The 27340-nt window shown below is 30.9% G+C and overlaps 2 protein-coding genes and 1 long non-coding RNA gene across 4 annotated transcripts; all 3 read right to left on the reverse strand.

The window, feature by feature from the left end:
• Positions 1-3756: 3756 nt before the first annotated feature.
• LOC107417118 (scarecrow-like protein 18) lies at positions 3757-5697 on the reverse strand. Its single transcript, XM_048467401.2, has one exon. The coding sequence runs from the start codon at positions 5695-5697 to the stop codon at positions 4270-4272; it is 1428 nt and encodes a 475-aa protein (XP_048323358.1). The 3' UTR covers positions 3757-4269.
• Positions 5698-14257: 8560 nt separating this feature from the next.
• LOC107417053 (probable protein phosphatase 2C 6) lies at positions 14258-18202 on the reverse strand. 2 transcript variants are annotated; one of them, XM_016025608.4, is made up of 5 exons: positions 17447-18202; positions 16540-16929; positions 15657-15774; positions 15234-15457; positions 14258-15161 (listed from the first exon to the last, which is right to left on the reverse strand). In XM_016025608.4, exons 1-5 carry the CDS (start codon positions 17762-17764, stop codon positions 14628-14630), a joined length of 1584 nt encoding a protein of 527 aa, XP_015881094.2. In that variant the 5' UTR covers positions 17765-18202; the 3' UTR covers positions 14258-14627. The 2 variants fall into 2 exon arrangements, with proteins under 2 accessions (XP_015881094.2, XP_015881100.2); XM_016025614.4 differs by having other exon boundaries at positions 16540-16921; positions 17447-17725.
• A 2720-nt stretch (positions 18203-20922) lies between these two features.
• LOC132800375 (uncharacterized) lies at positions 20923-22056 on the reverse strand. The gene is made up of 2 exons (XR_009635452.1): positions 21799-22056; positions 20923-21260 (listed from the first exon to the last, which is right to left on the reverse strand). It is a non-coding gene; the product is annotated as an uncharacterized LOC132800375 (long non-coding RNA).
• Positions 22057-27340: the final 5284 nt, after the last annotated feature.

The following is a 27340-nucleotide window of genomic DNA, read 5'->3' on the forward strand; positions in this document are numbered from 1 at the left end:
GTATTTGTAAAACTTGTAGATTAACCATAACTTAACATTTGTTATTATTATCTTCTATTCCATAACACCACTCTTAGATATTGTTATACCTAAATCTTCTCATTTTTCATTATAATATTTCACATCTTTGAAACTTGCAAGACCAGATGGAAAAGTTCGAATGTGATTCTGTTTTCGAATGTTATTTGAACCCAGGCAGGGAAAAGAATAGAAATAAACAAATTAGAAAAGAAACAAGAAATAAAGAATGCAGATGCATAAAGTCATAAGAGTACCAAGGGTGAAAAGTCAATTTTCATGGTTTACTAATAGAAGCTTAAAAAAAAAAAAAAAAAAAATTGACCTTAATTGCAATTAAAGAAGTTAACGTACATTTAATCTTATCATCTATTATTAATGCACAGAAAAGGAGAAGGGGAAGGAAGATGGAATCTCTCTCTCTCTCTCTCTTATCAATCATTTGGCAGTGGGTCTGGTTTCTGGATATGGGAAGGGTGGTACAATGACTATCAAATATAATAAGATAAAAAATAAGATAAATAAATAGATAGACAAAAAAAAAAAACCAAAAGAGGATGCCTTTTGCTGTTCTTCTTACTTGTTGCACACGCCCATATTCCCTCTTCAAAGTTTCCCCCCAGCCTTTTTCATGTCCCTACTACAACCTCTTCTCTTCCCCTATACCCTTCTCTTCTCCCTCCTGTCTAGCTAGTACCATCCATTAATATACATATACGTACTTATATATATAATAATAGAGTGCTTTTGATTCATCACCATCAAAGCTCTTTCTCTCCCTCTTGCATGCAGAATTTATAATTTATTATATATATATATATATATATTCTCACACACACACACACACACATATAGATTGCAGAAGAGGAAAATCTTTATCCCCTTACTTTCTGAGCTTCAAGAGAAGTATATTATATATTTATAATATATATGTATACATTAGAAAGACCCACATCAGTCGCATGCATTACATTTCACTAGTCAATTTATCTTAAATGTGTTCAGGTCCTTTCATATTGCTTATATTAAGAAATGTTGCTCGAGTCGGTCACAATCGAAAGTACTAACCTATTATTAAATGAATTAGGTTATTTTTCTTTAACAGTTAATTTATTTAATTCCAAGTCCTGCAATAGATAATACGTAGTGGAGACTGTGAAGTAATTAGCTGCTACAGCGCAATTTTCTTGTTTGAGAAGACAATTGCTTCCAATCTGACCAGTACTGCAACACATGCATATGTGTGTGTGTGTGTGTATATATATTATTTTATATATATGTATATATGTAGGGTCATGTGTAGGATAGACTTACTTCATCTGGTGGAGGTGGAGGGTGTCTCACAGAAAACAAACTCCGATCCTTCTCCAAATAGCCCAAGTATAACATTATTCTCATCGAATTACTAGTTACTCCCACAAAACTATCCCAAATCAAATGTCATACCCTGCACAGATGAACCTACCAACTACACTACAGATTTGACTGCTCTCTCTCTCTCTCTCTCTCTTTCATTTACTATATGAAGTTGATGCGAGAAAGTAGGCAGTCATTGGAAGACATATTGTAATGGCTAGGAATCCCATTCCCATTCAATTTCATAATAGAAATTATATAAAATCTCTGTCTTTTCGAATCTTTTTAACATAGAAAATAATGCACACCTATACCAAATAATACCATATAGCCTCTATATATAAAAATGTAAATATAAATATAAGCATTACTTGGAGCACAGTTTATATGGGTAAAGGAAGAAGGACCAATAACAATAACTAGTATACCTCAGCATTAAAAAGGCACGAACAAAAGAAAAAGGCTGGAGAAATTAGTAATCATATAATCTGGATTCTGTAAAGAATATCTGGCCTACCTTATCTCAGCAAATCATGAACAATATTCATACATATATATGTATATATGGTATATATATCATGCAATTAATGAGTAGCATCATTGAATGAAGAAAGTGGCATAATCTTGTAGCAGCTAGCGAAGTATTTAATGATCACCGTGATATCTAGAAAAACATATTAATTGACCATTCGTCCTTCTTTCCCACGTTTAGATATATATTATTTATTTTTGTTGTCATGGATGGTGGTCATAATTACATGCTGTGTGTGTGTGTGTGAGAGAGAGAGAGAGAGAGAGAGAGAGAGGAAACAGGAACATGTATACCAAATATATCAAATGACCAAAAATAAAAAAATAAAAAATAAAAAGAGTAAATGAGTTGGGTTTTCAATCCAAACAAACAAAAGGTTACGTCCGAATCAAAAGATGGAAAGATGGATGGATGTCTGTCAATGCCATGCGTGCACCAACCCTATAACCCCACTTTATATAACCTATTATATATCTCTGCTATATATCTATCTCTATCTAATTTGCCCCCTCACTTCCCTCTTCTACTCTCATATAAACGATCCCAACACGCAAGCTTAGCTACTTCATATGCCATGCTTTACCATCTTATCACTGTCAGCTACCAAAGGCCAAAACACACACACACACACACACACACACACACACACACACACATACACGCACGCAGACACAATAAATAAATAAATAAATATCTTCCTAAGTATAACACACACACCCTCCATTGCCAAAGGCCAAAGCATCTTTTATTATCCCCTTCTTTTGCTATATAGCTATTGAATTTCCTCTTTTTTATATTACATATGATATATTAAAATACTATATATATATACGTGTGTGTGTGTGTGTGTGTTGGGGGCAGATTGCAAGGTTTAAAAAGGTTATCAATGTGAAACCTAGGTGGGAGATATATAGTGGTCCTTAAAAACCAGGGGCAAAGAGAAATCCCTAGCTATATATGGCAGAAGGGGTTTTTTATTTATTTATTTTTTAACAAAAATAAATAAATAAATAAACAAAATGCATGGTCCAAAGGCAAAAAGGAGGCAAAGTGAGCATGAAATGCTCTATTCTTTTAAAACTTTGATGGTTTTGTTGAGGGGACAGGGAGGCACAAATTAGGGTAGTAAAAATGGTGTATTTATCAAATGGACAGCAACACAGGAATATACGGCTCTTTCTTACTTTGCTAAAAACAAGAAAAACTTTCTTTCATGCCCATCACCTTTTCAAAGATATCTCTCTCTCTCTCGAAACCAACACAACATTGAAGGAGACAATGGAATTTTAGGAAACAAAGAGTGGCTCATTTTTGCAAACACCTTGTATACATTTTATATCATTGCCGTTATTTTAGCAACTAAAAAAGAAAGATTTTATATTTTTTTAAAAGTTATTATTAGTGGAAAGATTTAGGTGCGCATGAGTACGACTAATAATAATTTATTTAAAAGTATATTCTATCAGCATCAATTATTCAAACCAGCAATAAGAACAACCTTATTTCGTTCATTTCTTTTTATTTTTTAAAGTGAAAAAAAAAATAACGAATGCCACAACTAATACAAGAGACAAATTAACAATCACCTAAAAAGATGCCCTTTAATCTTTAGATATCATAAAGCATATAAAAAGTGAATTAATTAAACATCATAAATTAGATGCACTCCACCAAGCAACTATCATTGCCTCTATAATATTCAAAGAGGGAAATTAATGGTTACATAATTAATCAGTCAACAAAAATCAATAATAATATATTAATATAGAACAAAAGAGAGGGTCTAAGTGCAAAAGATAGAACAAAAAAAAAACAAAATTATTAAAGCTAGCCTAAGTAAGAAACAAATATATAACATACATATAACAATAACAACCTATCATCAAATTCAGCTCTCTCGAAGAAAAGCAAGAACAGTGTATGAAGATGAAGAAGGTGCATGGTAAAACAATGGAGCCAAACAGTAGCAGCTAGGTCGGTTCGGATCAATTGAAGAATCTAAAATGCTTGCCGTATAGCTTTCTGCTTCCATAGTTTTCTCATGCAACAATTCACAGCTCCCATATAAGTTAATCCAACATTGAGTACGAGGAAGACATCTTTTGTCCGAAGAAGAAATTTTAAGTCCGGGATCTTTTTGGTAAGTGGTTTGCAAAGGTCAATCTTCCAGCTAACACAAACCTACTACTACAACAACTACTACTACTACTACTAACAATAATAACAATAATACAATTTCATTTTGTTCTTCCATTTTGTGTTTCCTTTCTGGTAGGAAAACAAGGGGCAATAATATATTCATATATAGCAAAGAGAAATTTGTATTTGGAATAGAATTATTATATATATATATATATATATTATTAGTGCCATGAAGAAACTGAGAAAAGGGGACGACTCTGCCAACCTAAGAAGAAAGAATCATTAAGAATCCGAAGTTGATAACCTTCAGAAGGGTAATGGAGTCTAAGAAGAAGCTTAGCCTGAGAAAGTGCAAAGGGACTCAACGGAACATTGGAGAAACCACAACCTCTAAGCAAACTTTCCCACGTCTCATATCTCTCGGAACGCTGCCTACCATCTCCATCTTCCGCAATCACATCCACGATCTCTTTCCCAAACCACACCTGCTCCACACTCAGTCTCTCTCTGCTATTCGGCGGCAGATTCGCTTCCAGACAATCGAAGATCGCGGCGTAATAGTCCAAAGCATCCACGAATCTCTGCAAGAACACTGGGCTGTTATGCTCCGCTTCTCTTTCCGCAATCGTCACTATCTTTGGATTCAGAGCTTTGATCTTTTGAAGAAAACCTCGGAGCACACCGTATCGGTGGTGGTGGTGATGATGATGATGATGGTGGTGGCCGCCGCAATCGTAATCGTAACCGTCTTGGCCTTCAAGAAGCCTGTGCAGGTACATCATACAGTTTACCGCCAGAGCTTCGTCCGGAAGAAGAGATAGTCCCGAAGGAAGTGTATTAACATTATCAGGGAGAAGTAGAAGGGGATGAAATTGAAACCGGAGACCGAGTGACTGAGCGAACCTCAGGAGTCGGTCTCCTGTTCGGTTTAGCAAATCCAGATCGGTTCCGGTGGCGGTGATTCGGAGCATAGGTGGAGGTCGGAGGGTGTTGAAGGAACGCTCGGCAAGTGCTTGCATAAATGGTGGCCATTGAACGCCGTGCATAATGTCGAAATCGAGGATGTGAATGGCTTGTTGATCTTCGTCGATGGCTTCTAAGATGGCTTGGTTTGCAGTGAGATGAGTGAATCTGATAAATGGAGTGATCTGGTTTAGGGTTAGATAGCATGACTGAATAGCTGATGCGTCACTACTAGCAGCAGTAGCAGTGGTAGTACTAGTACTAGTACCAGTAGTAGTAGTAGTAGTAGTAGTGGAGGATGGATTGGGATTGAGTCTGAGGAAGAGGGCTCTGGCGAACTGGTGAGCCAATCTTTCCGTGGAATCACCGTAAGGCGAAGAGTTTGCAAATAAAATGGAAACCATACGGTGAGCGGCAGAGAAATCGGAGTGAGCGATGAGCTCGGCGCAGGTAATGAGTAATTGGCGAATGTGCATTATTGTGTTTTGCGGTGTTGTTAATGAACTAGTTGTTGTTGCTGTTGTTGTTGTATTAGTAATAGTAGTAGTGAATCCAATCTCTGATGGCTGCTGCTGCTGCTGATATATTTGCAGATCTGATGAGCTGAGGTGAGCTGCTGCTGCTGCTGCTTCTTCTTCTTGTTGTTCTTGAGGTTGTTGTTGATGCGAAGAATTGAATGACCCCATAAGAATTATCTGATATGGAGTATCTCTCTGGGGGTAGGGATATAATATATATATATATAAATATATGGATATATTTATATTTGTTTGGGTTTAATTTTATATAAAGACGCAAAAACATATATATAGCAAGTCGAAGACAGCAGTGGGGGGATCTGTACGTGGTGGCTTAATTAATAGCAGAAGCAGTAATACCAGGTTATTTGGGGAAACCGATCTCCAAGGAACATCTTTATATTATATATTATATATTATATGTTATATATTATATGTTATATGTTATATATTATATATTATATATATTTATTATTTGGTTATGTATATATACATAGAAAGACTTAGAAACTGTGAGAGGAATGGTACTTTGGGATAGAAGTTATATACAAGGGAGTATTAAATTCTTCCTGCTGTTGGGAAATGATAGTGTGAAAGAAGCTATAGAGAGAAACATGTGTGTTCTGGGTAGTTTAGCATATTTCTATGGTTTAACGTAAATATATTTGATCTAGATCGATGATGCACAAGCAGCTTATATATATATATATATATATCTGGCAGAAACTGAAAATGCCATTGCAGTGAGTTAGTAATAGTACTACCATTCCTCCCTTCTCTCCCACTAAAGCAATGTATATTCTTTTTTTCTCCATATTTAAACAAGAAAAAGAGAAGGGGTGGCAAACAAAAAAAAGAAAGAAAAATTGTTGAAAAGCAAAACTGATTAAAAAAAAAAATTTCTGGAAACAGACAACACAAAGCCAATATGATCCATCTGGGGTTCGCATCCATATTATTATTGCAGACATTGATCTATATATTGGCTAGCCAAAACATCATAATATAGCCAAAGGAAAGCAACATGTCCATTAACTAATTATATACGTAGCCAAAGGACAGCAACATTGTAAAATATCATAGTATGTAGTTTTCACTAATATTATAGTTAATCCTTAATTTTAATTAGCTAGAAATATATAGAGAGAGAGGCAATATTTGGATGCGTTTCATTTTTTTTTTTATGAAATAAAAATGAAAATACTATCCAGTTCAACATGTTTCCTATAATACACTTAACAAACTAAGGAGCTCAATTGGTTAATGATTTTGAAGTTTTTTTTTTTTTGTTTTTACTTTAATTATTTCTCTCTACATTTTGGATTTCCACCCTCTTCCTATTTATTCATCTTCCTCTCGTTTCTATCCATCATAACTCATGCTTTTATTTATTTATTTTATTTAATTATTTCCCAAAACGAAAGACTTACAAATAATAGTCCAAAAAGTTTTCATGTTAAAAGCTTTTATTAATAGTTTAACATTTTAAAAGGAATGATAATTCAACTTGCTATGAGATCCTTAGATATTCTAAATTCCAAATTCAACAATTCCATCCAAAGCATTAATTAAAAAAAATTTTAAATCTGAAAAACATATTTATTCTTTACGAAAAGATGATGGACTAGGACTGAAAAACAAGATGATGATGTGAATTCTTTTTATCCCAAAAATATTGCATTACTGATATATTTTTCAAAAAAAAAAAAAAACAAAAAAACAAAAAAAAAAGTGTTAATGAAATATTTGTATGAATATGATTGGATAGTAGTAATAATAATGATACTTTGTCATTTAGAATATAAAACTTAATACAAGCTGACTTTTTTTTTTTTTCCTTTTTTTCTCTTTCATTTTTTTTTTTTTTTTGGGGTCTTACACTTGAACCAAAAAAAATAAAATCCAGAAGAATAATGCAATTTTTTTTTTTTTTTAAACATAGTTTCAATTAGCAGAGAGCGATTTTTTTTTTGTGTTTTTTTACTCACAGATTCAATTAGGAGAATAATGTAATTCTTGTCTCAATTTCAACTTTCAACTTGTTTTTTGTTATACAAACTGACTTTTTTTTTTTAATTTTGTTTTACAGTTTAAAAAAATAAATTCCAGAAGAATAATGTAATTTATTTTTGACATAGTTTAAATTACAAAAGAGAGATTTTTTATTTTATTTTATTTTTTACTCACAGGTTTAATTAGAAGAATAATGTAATTCTTGTGTCAAATTTAATTGTTATAGAAGAAGAAGAATAGTTTTTTGATGGTCAATTCCTCACGATGTACTGATGACTAACCTATATGTATATATAGAAATGTTTTCCTGAAAACTATATTTTCACTTATTTTTGGGGATATAGTAGATATTAAAAATAGGATCACACGATTCATAAACATTTAAATGCTTACTTTTTAAATGTTCACTTTCCCATATTAAGTTTTTTTTTAAAATTTTTTTAGTATTAATTTTTTTTTGGGAAGAATTAACATGTAAAATTAGATGGATTTGTCAATATAAATTCTATTTTTATGTCTAATATAAACCAAGTGATAGTTCATACAAAATTAATTTTATCTATCTATATGCATACAATGAAGTTTGCATCAAATCCATCTAATAGTTTAACTATTAAGACATTCTATATTAATTATTTATTGTGTCCATTAAGATTTAAAAATACTTTTATAATTTATCAAATTCCTATAAAATTTATCTTCTTCATAAAATTTTTTAATATATTATTAAAATCTATGTTAAACCGTTAATTAATTTTAAATTTCAAATTTTGTGCGAGTTCCAATATTTAAATTTTTACATATGTAAAGTCAAGGAATCTAAAATATCTGATGCTAAAACGATCAATTCAATGGGTCAGCATCACTCTTTATACGTATATATTCGGTCTGATCTCATAAACCTCTTTTATGCTTCGTAAACCCAAATCAAATCATTTCTACAAACTGATGCACATGGATTGGTGAATGCTTCAAAACTTTAGTTTGTAGATAAAGGTGATAAAAAATATATATTCCTTTATATAAAAATAAAATTAATTAAAAAACAAAAGTAATTTTGGACTTGTCTGGATATGCTGAACCCACCTGTATGATTAAAGAGGCATTCAAATGGCAAATTTTATAGTCAAATATCATTTATTTTGGTTTGACAAATTAACCATACTTGGGATTTGGAGCTAGATGCAACTCGTTCTCTTTAAAATTATTATTATTATTATTTTTTTTTTTTAAAATGAACAAAGAAAAAGGAATTTACCAAAATGGAAAAGCCTAAAGATTCTCAAAACGTTCAAAGAATGATAAACCCCGTACATGCAAAAAGAATCTTCCTAGCTAGGAGGAGAGGAATTTTATGGGAGGTGAAGGACTTCAATTGATCAGCACGGTTTCATCCATACATCCATTATTGTTTACAATTAATTCTCTGCCACACAGTTTAATTATTAATTAAAAGTGAACAGACACTTTCTTTCTAGGTTTCATGAATCATGAACAAATTCAACAGAAGATATGTTTCAGCCCAACATGTTTCCGAAGGCAGAGATTTTTTTAATACATTAGTGGTTTGATAGCTAAATATATATATATATATATATGTATGTATAATCTACCTGTGTTATCAACATCCAATATCACAATATATTATATGAATCTTTTTTCTCATAACATATCAATAACATATTATGTGATGTTGAAAATAAACTTTGTCCATGTAAAAATTAAAATTTAGTATAAAGCAAGTAAAAGAGCTATTGATTTAGAACTATCACTTCGATTCTAACCAGATAATCATTATACAATTATTAAGATTTATACAATATACATACATATATATATATATATATATAATTTGGATGTCCATTGATAACATATTATTATTCGTGACAAAGTCAACTTGATTAATAAACAGAACAGATAACATAGTTAATCAAATCGAAACATGAACAGTGAAAAGGCATCAAATAATTAAATAATAATACAAGTAATTAATTTAAAGAGACGGTAGGGCTAGAGGGAGAGGATGCCATTGCTTGCCAGGGTATGTATGGTATGGAGGTGGCAGTTTTTTTATTTATTTTTTTTTAAATAATATTATAAAAATAATGTAATTTCCAAATATGAATGTAAATATATATATATATATATATAAAATATATAGGGGGTACTAGTAAGTAGTAGGGTGAAAATTACACGCAAAGCCTTAAATGTGGGAAAGGAATACTTGTGTTGACATGCTGCAACAGCTTAACCCCAATCTTCGCTTAACGCTGACACCTGTGTTTACCTTGTTTGTCTCTCTTTGTTGGATTCGCTTTAAGGTCTTTCCCATCATCATACCATGTGCCTCCACCTCCACCTGCCCTTCCTTCCTTCCTTCCCTTTTTCTTTTCTGTTTTCTCACCTTCCATCATATGTTTCTCTTCTTCCAATCTCATTTCTTCTTCTTTTTCTCATAATTATCTACCACTTTATCCTAATACAAATACTAACATAGTCAATAAAATCTAATATATACAAATATAATAGTCAGTTAAATTTGAATTTGGATTTTATCTTTGGTATCCACAATTAATACAATGTTTTTTTTTTTTAAGTATATTAAGATATAATTTTCACAACATGCACTAATATCGTTTATCTTCCTCAGATTTGGCTTATATATAATTTAATTTCTTAATTTTAAAAATGACATCCTTTAACTATCATATTTTTTTCTATTGTTTTATTCAATTTCCTTGTATTAAATATCATTTACAGCACCCTATGAATATTTTAGTTTCATTTTTTAAATAGCAGAGATGAACCATGAAAATATCAATTCTGTTCTTCTAATTATATTATATTATATTTTATATTAATACAATTCAAAAAGAAATTGGAAAATATTAGTTGGAATGATTGAAAGAAGCTGTATATATATATATATATATATATATATATGTAAGCTAGTTGCTAAAGCATCGTGTACGTTTCAGTTCTTCCCTAGGTGATGCAATCAGATACACTCCCAAATTTATAACTTGCTCCACTTTTATTTATTTATTTACTATTATTATTATTATTATTATTATTATGTTGCTGCCAAACAGTACGTAGCTATATAGACAACTGGAAGTCACAGATTTTCAGAAATGATCGTTGATTTACACAAGCAATCCTCTTCATCTCTTTTTGTCCCCATATGCCTAAATATGCCCCCTTTTTTTTTTTATAATTTTTAATATCCGATGGAACATGCAATTTGGATACAAAAAAAAAAAAAAAAAAATGGATAACCATATATTACCCAAAAAACAAAAAATATGGATAACCATAATACAATCCACCTGCACCACCACAAAACATTTATTATTTATTATTATCATTTTAATTTGACCGTATCACTCAAAGGATACTATCAGAGTATATAAGCCATAAATTTTATTTTACAGGACGATGTGTCCGACTTGTCCTGGGCATTACATGAGTTATATCTGCATATAATTTAATTTATATGATGGTATAAATTTTAAGGGTCCTTTTGCTTCATTGTAGGGGATTGGAGTGTATATATAAACAAAAAATTGGACTATATGGATAAAATTGGATTCTATAAAGATGGGACTATCACTTGTTGGATTGAACTATAAAACATAACGTTTTATTTTGAATAATTTGTAATATAAATTAGAAAAAATTAAAACATATTTCCGAACTTAGCCAAACTCTAACTCAATTCCGTGAATTTTTTGACTGGTCAACGTCAATTGACAGTCAGTCAACAACATTCAAATGTCGACGAATACGAGCCAAATACTGGTCAACGCCGGTCAAAGATTGGTCAATGTTGGTCAACACCTGTCTATAGTTCTAACGAGATAAATCCTCATTTAAGCCTATTTTTTTAATGGATAATTAATCCAATTGATTGAAAAGGATAGGATAATTAATCCAATTGCAACAAGCATGCTACTAAACTAAACTTATTATAGCCTAAGTCAATCCAATTCAAATATCCAAAATAAGTTGTTTGATATTGAATTGTTGTATAAATCATCAAAGATATTGTAGGATTAAAAGAATATTAGAGTATATAAACCATATACCTACTTTGTATAAGAGCCTTTTTAATTATAAATATCATTTTGACATTATCATAATTAAAATGTAATATTGATATAAACTTTGTAATAATAAATGAAAATGTCAATACTAAATTTTTACATTAATACTTCGATAATGCTAATCCTAAAAAATAAAAACGCCCAAGAAATCGATCATTTTAGACAGTCAAGAAATTTAACAGTCGCAAAATAATAATAATAATAATAATAATAAGAAGAAGAAGAAGAAGAAGAATTAATTCAATGCACACTCGTGGAACCCACATTCTTTATGATCATATCACAGCCAATAAATAGCAATCTCAAATTTGCTGTCAAATTTAACCCTAGTAAAATTTTTATTGTTCCCCATTGAAAATGTCAAATTGGAGATATGTTATTATAATATGGCAACATGACAATACCCAATTAGCATGGTATTGAAGATGCTCAAGCCTTTCTAGCCAAAAAAAGAAGATGCTCCAAGTCTGAGTTTATAGGAAAAGTGGTGCCTTAATAATAAAAAAGCATCTCCTGTCTATACCTTTGGCTTAGACATGCTTGAATTTTGTCATTATTTTGTGTCCAAAACCATATTTACCGTCAAATTTTACATTTTATCTATATATATATATATAATATTAAAAAAAAAAAAGAAAAAAAAGAAAAAGAGAAAAGAGCATCTCTTGCGTACAAATCACTAGCAAACAATGTAATTTAATGTTGCAGACGAAGAGAGAAAACACACTCTCTGCAGCCTTTCAGTACTAGACAGTAGACACGCACACACTCTCTCTTTATATATATATATATATATGTATTTATATGTGGAAATCAGTGAGAAGATCAAATGAGAGGTCATGAAGATCCCTTGTCTGCTTCCATAGGACAAAAGATATTTCATAATTGCACCTTTTCTTTCTTCTGGTATAAACTTACTCATTCCCAGTTGTATAGAAACCACTCTTACTATGAACCTTTTTTACTTTGTTAAACAACAATTATATGTATATCTATGCAGCTTTCTGCAATTGTAGCTATTCCTTACTGCTCTAGATCTTCTTTTTTTCTTGTGTCACAGAACAGGAGGTAAACTTTCTCTGATTATTCTATTAAGCTCAGTCCCAAAAATGGTAACAACAAAAAAATAATAATAATAATAATAAATTAATTAAAATGATAAAAAGCGAGCTATTTCTTATATGTATGTATAAATGAGTATACAAAACTGCAGAGGAATCTTCCCTTTTGACTCTTTCCTGCTGAGTACCAAATAGTAATAAACAAAGGGATCAAATGAAGGTGACCGTATAAGAGAGAGCATAAATATAATGTTAATCATCATACTCCAAAAAAAAAAAAAAAAAGCCAAATATCCATATAAATATATATATATATATATATAGTTGTATTTTTTTTTAATCATTTATAATAAGTTTTATAAACATTGGATATCTTAAATCTATAACTTTTTAACATTTTATGGTAAATATAGTAATTTTTCTGACTAAATCAATCTCATTTAATCTATTTATATTGTATTGAAAATATATATTTTAAGAGTTACAATATAAACTTTTTAAATTTTTGTTATTTTAATTAACAAATGCAATTTTCGAAAATTTATATCTGATTTTCTCTTCTTATTTAATTTTCTGCTCAAATATTATATTGTATTTTTAACTTTATTCACTGATTTAACGTGTATAAATATGCGTCCAGACCGTCATATCAGGGCACTCGTGATTAGTAAAACAAGTACGTACAAAAAAAAAAAAAAAAATTATTATTTTTTCATTATTGATGGTGGAGTACTATGCCATGTACAATTAATTGCCTGTTATAAAATGATTCACTTTTTTATATTTAATTTTTAATAAAAAATATATATAATTAAATACATATAATTACTGTTTATCATATTAAATTTTTAATAAATAAATAACACATAATTAAATATATCCTTTTAGTATTTGTAATAAGCTCCACTAGTGTCAATTCCATGAGTTGCCTAACAGTCAATTCCATTTTATATCATCATTTTCTTGATTGTTTTTTTAGTCAGCTTTATCCTAATCCAGTCATCTCCTGTTTAGATGCCTCTTTTACTTTTTTTTCAAAAAAGATATTTATGAATCATTGGATACAAATATTGATATAATACGTGAGACAGAAAATGGTTCATAATATATATACATATATATTAAATTCATAAGAGCAAGCTTGCATCCACATGATTTTAGTTAGAGAATCTGAAAATCCGAATTTGATTATAAGGAGCAGAACATCTCCATCGTGGATTTCCTTGCTCTCTTAACAGTGTATGTTTAACCTGTAAGCTACGGAGATTCATGTCACACTGCTATACTAGACTCGACAGTATCAATGCACAAACACACACCACCCTGCCAAAAAACAAGCTCTTTGGCTAATAGCCGGACACCCCAAATTGCAGAGAGGCCCCCCAAAAAAAAAAAAAAAAAATTCCATTGAAGACGACCGTGTTTAGCATCGTGTTTTATGGCAAAGAACATATTTTCCAAAGAGCATTTAATTATTTATTTTTGGGTCCTCTTTTTCTCATCCTGCAAGCGTGTTCAAAGCATATAATTGAGACTTCTCCTGCCAAATGAAAAATACATATTCTATTTAATTTATTAATGGCCAAAACACATATGAGGAAGAGAAATAGAACACAAAATGAAAGTTCAGATAACTATATACTGGAAAACAATCCATGCTACAAGAAATCTGGAAGCAAAACAATCCATCATGCTATAAGAACTGTCTCCAACAACCTCTGCAATACTGCAACTCAGTGAAACAAAGCTCCCTAAAATGAAGGCTGGCTGATGATGCATCTGAGATTGTTGTTCTCGCAACTGCCAGTCTCAGTTTCTCTAGCTGCAAGTGAATTTCTTCCCGACGAAAAATATGCCCACGATGCAAAGCATTTTGAATTCAGTTTCACCATCTTAAATGGACTGACAACCTTAGATGTCATAGCCACTTTCTCCGGCTGGCTGATCCTTTATCACCAGATAAAAACCTGGGAATGCTTAGCAGACTATTAACCCGTGTAATACCTTCCAAGGCTGACCACTCATCATCATCTGCGGTTGAAATGAACTCAGCTAGGCTTCTCCTGGACTGACCCTTCACCAACAACTTTTCCTTTATTGGCTCTGGGACAGGCACAATCTCGTCAGAGCCTTGTGTAGAATCTGAATGCTTAGGAACAGAAGTATGGGAATCATTAATTTCCAAACAATTAGCATTGTCATTTGTCATTTCCATTCTCTCCTTTGCCTCTTCATTAGTTGTATTTCTACTGGTCTCCATGACATCTGCATCGATTACAGACTGATGATTAAAAAAGAGGCAAACAGCAGCACAATCATCATTCTTTGATGTTGGGTATTTAAGCCTCCAGGATCGACTAGCACAGTCTACAAGAGCTCTAGCAGCTGTTGTGCGACCAGGGGCTGAAGCCACAACATCCGCAGCTTCCTTATTTGAAAGGACATCCCAAACCTGCATCGGGGTAAATTTACTTCATTTCAGGAGCCAACAAAACACAAATAACAAGAGAAAACAGAAATATACCCCATCGGTGGCAAGAATAATGAATTCATCTCTTTCAGTAATATGGTGATGGTAAACATCTGGGATGGAAATTAAACCAAAATCCTTCAGACAGAAATCCCCAAAGGCTCTAGCCATTGCCAAACCAGGTGAATCATTATTAGGCAACCAGACACGTGCAACCTCAGGCTCGTCTTGCAGTGCAAAAACCCTTCCTTTGCATTGCTGGATCCTAGCAGCTTCCCCTAATTATAAAAGAGACGGTAAATGAAATTTTCTAAAAAAAATGTCTCCCTCTGATTTCAGTGGTTTTATGGATGCTTTTGAGAAAGAAAAATATAAACTCTTTTTAAAGTACAGATTCCAGAAATCTTCTCTTCTTCAAAAAAGATCATTTTTTTTAGGTGAAGAGGTTGAAATGAGCGATTGTACAGAGTAAGAGACCTGGAAGATCAGGCTTTAAGTCAACAGTCAACTGGACAGCAATCAAACAATTATCTTTATCCCTTGTTGCCAACACTGCTCTTGAGTCCCCGACATTTCCAATAACAAGATCCTGACCCTGAAAAACCACATCACTACGTGTTATTTCTATAAGGTATGACCAACTTTTTTTTTTATTTTTTTTATTTTTTTTTATTTTTATAGCCATAGGAAAAACCCTCACTTACTAAGAATCCATATGCTGTATAGCAAAAGAAGCATACATTTCTGAGTGACAAAACTAGATAAATCACAGTAACATCAAAAATATGCTTTCTAAACCTGGCAATTCTGCATATCTGTTAATAAATGTTCTAATAGCTTTACGAACTATCGAATAGACCTAATAATCTCCTGATTCATTTAGTGTCTTAACTATAGAAACTTACTGGCAAAGAAGAGTAGCTTCCTTCAGCATGTCAGTTTGGTAACTGAACTCTTTTTTGCTAAGAATCTTTGAAGAAGAAATATAAATTAATATATCATCTTTCTATTCTTTTTGTAGATAGCTATAAGTCTACATTAAATCCTCTAAAAAATTGAATTCATGGTTTCCACAAAAAACACATCTTTTCTTCAGAGTGCTCAACTACTATTCGTAAACTGCAAAATATTTCAGAACGCACTTGATCAGTTTAATAAAGTGCTACCATTTATTTAACAGTACTAAATGCTCAATTGGTGATAAATCAAACTTTAACATGCTATTTTAAAGGCTTAAATTTCTTGCTCTCACTTGACGCTTCATGGCCCTGTTTCTGGAGGTGTTGTGAATATGCTTAAAAATAACCACAATTATATGCATTCCAGGAAGTCAATTTGGGGATTTTGCCAGAAAAATCACCTGTTTTACCACAGTAACAGCCGTAGTTCCACTGCAGAAGCAATCAATTGTAGGATGAAATTTCAATTCCTTATCCATTAATTTGAAAGCCTTTAAAAAAGATCGCTTAAGTGGTAGATACATCTCAGGGAGTTTCTCGTTTTGCTCAATCTCCAATGACTTGAACCATTCATCATCTATACTTGGAGAAGCAGTTTCTGAAAAATTTGGGCTTCCATGAGCATTTTCAGCATTATAGATGTTGCTTTGATCAGCATTTGAATTAGCTTTCCACTGAGTACATAGAATAACAGGAAGAGCATCCCGAACTTTCTTGGCCACCATATGACCGTAAGGACCATGGCCGTCAAATACCCCACAAAAAACTGTATCACTTCTTGAACTGAAATTCTATGTTCCAAGTATTTCAAATGAACACGTCATAACATGTTGATGCAAAAGAGAGGACAACAAAAAGACAAATATATATGTGAGAGTAAAAACCTGTCAATTACAAATATGCTGCTCAACACCATTCATACGTAGCATATACAAGGCAAAATATTACACCACTTAACAAAGAGATTATCCATATTACCATCATAAAATTGTCATATTTTATTCATATATAACACAAAGTAGCTGCACCAAAAAAAAAAAAAAAAAAAAAAAAAGATTGGGTTTTTGCAATCAAAAATGCAAAACCCAGATTCATATTCCCCTAACATTTACGTTGCTCCTCCCGGAACAAAGATTTTACTAGTCGGAAATTCATGGATTTCTAACATTCCAAAAGTCGTATATCCTTTTTGGGTATTAAGTTCTTATGCTTATAGATAAACCCAATAATAAAAACAAAGGCAGCTTTTGATATTGATTTTGAAATTGATATTTAGGGCAGATGGGTATAGAGAAAAAAAGCACTAACCTCCCAAACAACCATGGCGTCTTGATTGACTCCTTTCTTTCCCTGCTGCGTATATAAGCATGCAAGCTTGCTACTGCTGGAGCCATTGATGAAAATCTTTCCACTCCCACTCCCACTTCCAGAGATGATCTCAATCTCATTATTACAACCGCCGCCACCAACACCGCCGTAAGTTACATCTCCACCTGATTTCTTTCTCTTCCACCTCCCACTCTTCCAACTCTGTAATACACCCACTTCCCCTGTAACTGTAACAGTATCTGTAACGCTTCTCTTTCCTGTTCCCAAATATGTAGAAGTAGAATAGCAAGAACCCATTTTGATTTTGATTTTTTGGAATTTGAATTTGGGTTTTTCGATTCGATTCGCTTTGACTCACACACCACCCCCACCTATTCTTCCAAAAATCTATTTTGATGGTGCATAGTACACCAACCCACCCACTATTTTAGTCTTTGCATTACTAATTACGACTCTTTTTACTTAATTGCTTATTAAAACACCGTCCCTCTCTGTATCCTCATTATTTAGTTTCTCTTTTTCTTATTTTTCTTATTTCTTTTTTAATAAATTTATGTGCTAAAAATTTCCTTTATTTTAAGCAATAATAATGGTATTCACACTCACAGACTGAAGAAGATCCATGAATAGCCTGAATACTTTGTCCCAGAATCAAAACCAAAAATAAAGAATTTTTGAAATTCAGACAATTCAACTGGAATCTCTCAGCTTTTGCATCCTCTTTCTCTACTTGCTCACGTGTGGTGCTTTCTTGTTTACAATTTTTAATCCATGTATAACTTCAAAAAAATAATAATAATAATAAATAAATAAAGTTAATTGGGCTCAGATTCAAGGCCTTTATTGGGTTCCCATACTTTCCTTGGGCTTTGGAGTTTTGGGTTTCATTTTGGTGGTTTCTTCTAAGGGTTTTTTCCATAAATAACCACCTTACAACTCCATTTTAGAAAAATAGCAAAATTTTTTTTTTTTAAATTAGCCACTTTGGGACAAAAATACCCTTGATAAAATTGAAAATTACACAAAAGTTTTCCTTTCTTCTACACAGCCGTTCGTTCGTGGGGGTGGAGTTTATACAAAACTGTTCGTGGGGTTTCTCTAAACTCTTTGCATCTCATCGCCTCTCACTTTCATTTTTTTGTATTTTCTCAGATTTCAAACTAAAATCAGGTAAAAATTTTATCTTTTTTCTTATTAGATGAAAGTAAGAAAATATGTATTTTTTTTGTTTTTTCTCTTTCTATTTTTTCTTGTAAGTTTTATTAGTTTAGGGTTTTTTAAGCTTTTTATTTGATATGGGTATGTAAGAAATTGATTTATGAGATGTTCTATGTGATTTTAAAGATACTTTAGGTGGCATATGGTTTGAAAATGGGAGAAATTTTGTGTAAAACTGAAAAATCGCGAAAAACAGTAAAAACGGAGGAAATTTGGCGAAAAAGATGAATTTCCGCCAATTTCCTCCAGTTTGTCAGTTTTCGCAAATTTCCGCCAATTTTCCGCCAGTTTTCCGCCATTTTTCCGCCAGTTTTCCTTCAGTTTTCCGCTAGTTTTCCGCCAGTTTTCAGCCAGTAGGAAAAAGCTATATTTGGCCCGAAAAAAAAAACAGAATCAACTTTTTTAATACAGTTAATATGTTTGTTTAATATTATTCAAAATTTTATATATTTATTGATTTAGTTTAACGTTATTCATTTAATTTTGTAGTCAAATGGAAGATGATGACATTGTAATTGCAGTTTTATACAATGGAACATTGGTACAAAATGATAGTGGTGATTGGGAATATCGAAATGGTAAAAATGTAATGGTTTCCGTCGGCAAGAGATGCACAAAATCAGAGTTAGAGGATGAGATTTTCAATTCTATTGAGATAGATCGAAATGAATATTTGCTAAAGCTAAAATGGATATATGGACGATGTGCAGAAAAGTTGGATCCTACAGAAATACGATGTGATAGGGATGTGAAATGCTTTCTTCAAGAAGTGAGGAATGGAGGGATGACAATGATGCGGCCTCCATTGTATGTTGAGGTGATTTCAAAAGTTGAACATGTATGTAGAAATGTTCATCAAACAGCATTTGCTTCGGATAGTGGGAGTAATCTTCATTCTTTTTCTTGTCCTCCAATTGGCGGTCGTCTACCACAAGCTTCCGGTACTGAACCAATTCAGGCTACATCTCAGGAAATTATGGTTCAAGAAACTCAGTTTAGACATCAAGTTGATGTTCATGGGGGGGGCCTGGACATCATTTAACATTCACGAAGGAGTTGATGTTGGAGGTGACTATGCTGAACGGTTTCCTAACGACGAGGAGTATGAGCAGTTGCATCATATTGATCATGATGAGAATTACAATGCAGCAAGGGATGATGTTGGTCATAATGATGTAGATTTTGATCATGAGTTGCCGGATAATGATAATGATATGCATCCTGAAATGAACAATGAAGGAGTTGATGATGTTAGGGTTCATCGTGCTACAAGTGACCACATATCATCGAGCAACAGAAGTGATTCTATGGCCATATTTTCGTCAAAGTTCACTGGCTGTGAGAGCATAGTAGTTGGACAATTATTTCGCAACAAACGTGACCTACAGAATAAACTGAGTATCTATTGCATGCGAGAAAATAAGGAGTTCAAGGTGACACGATCAACTACACAACGATATGAGGTTGTATGCTTGAAAAATACTTGTAAATGGCGACTACGTGCAACCACATTTAAAAATGAAGAAATATTTGTTGTGAGAATTTTTGATAATGTACACAGTTGCTCGTTAGATATCGTGCATCGAGAACACAAGCAAGCCAGTAGCCGGGTTATCGGGCAATGTATCAAATCTAAATATGAAGGTATTGCACGTGTTTACAAACCCAAAGAAATTCAACATGATTTTTTGCAGAAATATGGGGTGAATATAAGCTACAACAAAGCATGAAGAGGTAAAGAGTATGCACTTAACAGTGTTAGGGGATCTCCAGAGGAGAATTTTGCTAAGTTACCTGCCTACTGTTTTAAGTTAGTGTCGAAGAAATTAGTTTCTAATAGGAGTAAAAATTATTCAACGATTTCCGCTTGGAGGAAATGTTTTCCAACAGAAGGAAAACTATTTCCGCTTGGAGGAAAATTTTTCCACCTGGCGGAAATTTATCAAGAGGCTTCAATTTTTCTTCATATGGGATTTCCGACTGGAGGAACGTTTTTCCTCCATTTTTCCTCCAGTAGGAAAATTTTTCGGCCTATAGGAAATATTTCCGACAAGCGGAAATTTTTTTAAAATTTGCAATTGAGCTCTTAAGGCGTTTGTGCATAACGGAATTCTAATAAATAAACATGACACATTTCCTATAAGGTCAATTACTTATCATTACATCAATACCACATTGTTATCGTTGTTAAATGAACATTATAAGCCACCATTATATTTACAATTAAAAGTCAAATATAATAAATAATATGCATCTATAAACATGAAAAAAGGAAAGAAAAAAGCATCACCACGCAGCTCATATGCTAAGTTCTTTGTTGTAAACCTCATATGCATACTTCTTCCTAAAGAACTCCATGTTATCTTGTGTGAATGTCAATGGTAATCTAGCATGTAAGAATTCGATGGTCTTGAGTGTAAATATGCCACAATCCTCTAACTCTGATTTTGTGCATCTCTTGCCGACGGAAACCATTACATTTTTACCATTTCGATATTCCCAATCACCACTATCATTTTGTACCAATGTTCCATTGTATAAAACCGCAATTACAATGTCATCATCTTCCATTTGACTACAAAATTAAATGAATAACGTTAAACTAAATCAATAAATATATAAAATTTTGAATAATATTAAACAAGCATATTAACTGTATTAAAAAAGTTGATTCTGTTTTTTTTTTCGGGCCAAATATAGCTTTTTCCTACTGGCGGAAAACTGGCGGAAAATTGGCGGAAAAGTGGCGGAAAACTGATGGAAAACTGGCGGAAAACTGGCGGAAAATTGGCGGAAAATTGGCGGAAATTTGCGAAAACTGACAAACTGGAGGAAATTCATCTTTTTCGCCAAATTTCCTCCGTTTTTACTGTTTTTCGCGATTTTTCAGTTTTACACAAAATTTCTCCCATTTTCAAACCATATGCCACCTAAAGTATTTTTAAAATCACATAGAACATCTCATAAATCAATTTCTTGCATACCCATATCAAATAAAAAGCTTAAAAAACCCTAAACTAATAAAACTTACAAGAAAAAATAGAAAGAGAAAAAACAAAAAAAATACATATTTCTTTACTTTCATCTAATAAGAAAAAAGATAAAATTTTTACCTGATTTTAGTTTGAGATCTGAGAAAATACAAAAAAATGAGAGTGAGAGGCGATGAGATGCAAAGAGTTTAGAGAAACCCCACGAACAGTTTTGTATAAACCCCACCCCCACGAACGAACGGCTGTGTAGAAGAAAGGAAAGCTTTTGTAGATAAGGGTACTTTAGTCCAAACGGGTAAAATATTGGTTAGTTTTTAAAAAAATAAAAAAATTTGCTATTTTTCTAAAATGCAATTGTAAAGTGGCTAGTTATCAAAAAAACCCTTCTTCTAACTCAACGAAACTTTATCCCTTTCGATTAATTATTATCATTTGGGAAAATTGGATTTTGCTATTGTGATGTTAAGGGTTTACGTAATTTCGGTTTTAAAATTTTAATTTCAGTAATTTTGGTTTTGATATTTCAAAATTATTGCGAATTGATATTTGAAGTAACAGTATCATTTAAATTAATTATATGGACATCATAATTTATTTTTAAAAAATACAAAATATTTTTTTAAAAATTGAAAAAAAAAATAAATTTATTATTTTTCCATTTTATATTTATAATTTTTTATTTAAAAAATTGTATCCATTCTTTTTTGTGTTTAAATTAAAATACCCATACTTAAATGTTTTTTAACCTAAAATTAGATCCAAATATAAAAATTAAAAATAGAATTTGAATTTTTGATATAATAAAAATAATTTTATTACACCAAAATTTAAAAATAATTATTGTGCCAAATCCACAAAAATTAGACCAAAAATAAAAAAATAAAAAATTGTCTATTTATTATTATTTTTTATTTTTTGGTCTAACAAAATTATTTTTTTGTCTAATTTTTTTTATTACTATTTTTTAATGGTTTATTTTTTGGTTAATTGGATTTTTTTAAAAAAAAATGAAAAAAATAAACCACAATTCATTTCCATATTGATATTTTAATCTATAATTAGAGGTATAAATGAACCAAGCTAAAGCAAATATTATGCTTAAGCTCGACTCGTATAGTTTTTGGATTGATCAAACTTGATTAAAGCTAGTTAAATTTGAAAATTTGTTATTCAAGATTGACTGGGCTCAATTATAAAGAAATTAAACTTGGCTCAGCTCATTTTAAAATAAAAGTCTAAGAAAAATAAACATTTGATTTATTAATTTTTATCATTAAATTATTAATACAGTCCATATGTTTTATTAAATTTATTTTATAAATTAGATATATATTTTATCATTTATATATTATAAGAATTTTAAATTATTAAACAAATATTATAAGTATCATACACGATTAAATTAATAATATAATATATAAATATGTACATAAATATAAATTCAAGCTACTCATTTACTATACACGAGCTATTCACGATTGGCTTCCATATTTTTCAAGTTTCTCATATTTTTTACGAGCCAAGTTTGAATGGGCCAAAAATGAGTAGAAAACATGCCGATCTTGAACCATTCAAGCCTATTTACAGCCTTATCTATAATTCATTTGGTCAAGTGGAAATTTTTTTTCAAAAATGAAAAAATTAGACCATTTTCATCTTCTTCTTTTTTGTTTATAAAATGAAAAAATAACAAATGCATTTTTTTAAAATTTTTTATTAAAAAGTTACTTTTTATTTCTAAAAACTGAATTATGGCATCAGTATGAACTAATTTTATTAAATAAAAAAATAACAATAAAAATTAGATAATTTTTAAAAAATTTTGATCTAATTTTTATTTAGGTTTTTTTTTTTTTGGTTTGGGCATAAAAAAATATTTTTAGTATACCAACAATTCAAATTCTATTTTGATTTTTGATTTTTATTTTTTGTGTAATTTTGTGTCCAAAGATATTTAATTATGATTGTTAATATTTTATTTCAACTACTAAAAAGAGAATGGATATAATTTTCTAAATAAAAAATCATAAATATGAAATGGAAAACTAATAAATTTATTTTTTAAATTTTTTTAAAAATATTTTTATTTTTGAAAAATGAATTATAATATTAGCATAACGTTATACTGATGCTAGCAATGTTAATTTAAAAAAAAACTTTTATTGCAGTGGATCAATTTACAATGATTTAAAATTTCAAAGCTGAAATATTTGAAATCAAAACTTCAAAACTGAAATCATGTTTACTCTAAACTTCATTGTATTAAACTGCAATTTTTCGTAATTATTATTATTATTGGTAAAATCTTTTGTTTGGTTATTTATGACTATACATTTTAAAATATATTTATTTGCAAACATTTTAAACATATTAGATTATTAGATCATAGTCATGTTACTCAATATTTATAAATTGTTTGGTCATATGATTGGAAAATTGTTTAGATTGTTTGACCAATTGCAAGTCGAAAAAATTTATGGCTGTGCAAAGCAATCAGCGTAAAAATAAAAAGAACAACTCTTTCATTCTTTTCTAAAAGCTTATTTGGGAGCCCATATTTTTGCTTTTTCCAGTTGGATAATTTGGCTCAATAGTCAAACACATACCACAATGCATATATACATAATAAACTTCAACTTTGCATTAAGAAATAGAAGTGTTACAAACATCAACATCACCTTGGAGTGTAGGAAGTAATGAATTTAAGACTCTTCTCAAAGAATGACAAGCTAAAACATGTGAAGGTTTATTAGCCTCCCCAAGGAGCAAAATGTACAGTGAAAAAAGAAGCATGAAAAGCTAAAGAAGCCCTATCTATCATTCACCAAAAATGGAAAAATAACAAAGCCTTATATGTCACCTACCAAATAAGGTTCTGCACCCAAATAAATTCGATAGTTAAAGGTGTGAATGAGGTGGGAAAAGGCTTTGATTATGCAGCCATTAGATTGCCACTCTTAATGGACACACCAACGCCACCAACACCACTTACCCACTTGCAGGGATTAGCCCAGATTTGATATGCATGCGGGTGAACTAATTATCATTATTTTACAAAAAAAAAAAAAAAAACAATAAACATTGTCACTTTTGAAGCTGTAGCTTAAAAAATATAATAATTATGAAAAAAGATATAAACAGCTATTGGGAATAGAGAAACTTTATTGCTTATCAACAAAAAAATTAAACTAACCTCTCAATTTATTATAATAGTAAACTCTAAGTAAGTATAAGGAAATGTATAAAATAGCCAATAACAACAACACTCAAATCAACTCTCTCAATATTCACAAAAATAAAAAAAATAAAAAAATCAACTCTCTCAATTTTACAATAATAATAATAACCTAAACTAAATCACTAAAATTAACCAAAAATATCATTTAAATCATCTCTTAAATATTCAATTTCAGTAATCAAAATAGCATATCCAAACCAATAATCACTAACAGGAAACTGACTTTAAATAAGAAAAAAAAAGGGGCAAAATTTAATATTCCTAACTACTCACATTTGTTTTTTCTTGAAAAAAGACAAAAAACAAAAAAAAAAATTCTTCTTTTCTTACCTGTGTCCAATTTTTTTTTAAAAAAATTGCTTATATCCAAAATTGTCTTTTTCTTTTTTTTTTTTACATGTTTTTCATTTTCTTTTTTTACTTTTCTATTTTTCTCTCTCTCTATATATATATATATATATATTTTAATTGTATATATGTGTATATAAACCAGTTTTACAATGCGGATCACACCAAAATTAATATTTTTTAGAAAAAAAAAAGTTAATTTTGTTATATACCGTGTGTATATATATATAGTAAAATTGAAATTTTTTTTCTCACACATCGACTTTGATTTGGTGCGTATGCGATCTGCATTATAAATTTTCTTCATATATATATATATATATATATATATATACTGAATAGAAAGAAAAAAAAAAAAAAAAAAAGAAAAAAGAAAATTGTGTTGGGTGGGCTTGAGCCCACCCTATCCTCTCATTAATTACATTGATACAGACCTGCCAAAGGTGGTACCCACTGAACATGCATGCATAACCTTCAGGTGGACCAGGGACCTCCATAAAAGCCCAACGAAGATTAGCCAGACCGTCTCTTCTTTTGAGGTCTACTAGATAAAGCTCCAAATATCCCCAAATTAAGGAGTTGCAAATGTTTCCTAATTAAACACCGCGAGTGAATCCACACACAACTGACAGAGTAAAAAAATATTTAAATGATGAGAGCCGCAGCCTATGAAGCTTCATTGCAAAAGTCCACATCCTTCCAAACCGACCTTCACATTCAAATAAAAGCATATATCGCTGAAAATAGATTGATTCGGTTAACATAAATTCACAAACACCATGTCTAGGACACAAACAAAATAGCACACATTAGAGCTCGATCTTGAGCGTGCTGGCCATAGAAAAAGATAATAGTATCTTCTTTGGAACCATCAATTTCTAGATGGATCACCTGCACAATGTTTGTTGTTGTTGCTGCACATTTGGACCACCTATTCGCCCCACCATCACCCATCATATGGCCAATCCATTAATTAGGACTTCATGAAGTAATGCCGCCAACTGCTGTAATGTCAATACTCACAATTTGGATACACAAATTCACCCCCCCAAAATTAAAAATAAAAAATAAATAACAATTTAAAAACAAAAATAAATGGGAACTTGCACTTGCATCCTCAACTTTATCAAAATTAGCACTTTCCACTTCAAATATGTTTTTTTGAGCGCACAATTATTTTTTGCACCTTTGGTTCTACTGTCAAAAGGTTAAAAGGAATCTATCACGTGCTGCTCACGTGAGACTAAGGCAGGGGTACGTAACTTTCTGGTGGATCAGAGACATGGCGTGAATCAACTTAACAGCGCAAGTGGCTGGCATGGCCATGAATACTTGACCTCCGACGAGCTCACGGGCGGTGATGCAGAGCATGGGTCATACTCTCTTGCCTCCTGCGAAGAGCGAGGATCGCATGGCTTCGTGAATCTTCTTGGGTATTTGAGCAAAACGCTGTCGTCTAAGGCTTTGTTCACGGAATTTTTGCTTTTTTACCGATCTTATTTTCCCTTACTTAGAGATTTTTAATTATTATTATTTTTTTGATAAATAAGATTTTTAATTATTATTATTATTATTTCCCTCTTTCTATATAATGGTTATCCCCCTCTATCTCCTAAGAGTCATAGGCCAAAATATTAAGTTCTGTTTATTTTATTATGTATGAATAAAAAAAAGAAAACTCATACAAAAAAAATTGGAAAATAACTAGAATAAATTTCTTGATGATCTTCGGAATTTCTGAATTAATATTTAAAATTTAAAATATAAAAATATATATAAAAATATCGAAAATTATTGAATATTGATGTTAATTTATAAAAAATGATGAAAATTGATAAAAATTGATTTAAAAATAGAAATTTTTATTAAAACTATAAAATTAGTTTATTTAATTAATTAATTATCAAATTGACTATTAAAATTATAAAAATATTAAATGGATATTATATTTTCTTAATCAGTTGATTTTTAATAAGCGTTAATATTTAAAAAATACTACTATTAATAAAAATGCAGAAAAACAACAATTTTAATGAAATTATTCATTAATTAAGATATATAGAACAATTATTATAA

This window comes from Ziziphus jujuba, chromosome 1 (assembly GCF_031755915.1).
Source record: "Ziziphus jujuba cultivar Dongzao chromosome 1, ASM3175591v1".
Lineage (NCBI taxonomy): Eukaryota > Viridiplantae > Streptophyta > Magnoliopsida > Rosales > Rhamnaceae > Ziziphus > Ziziphus jujuba.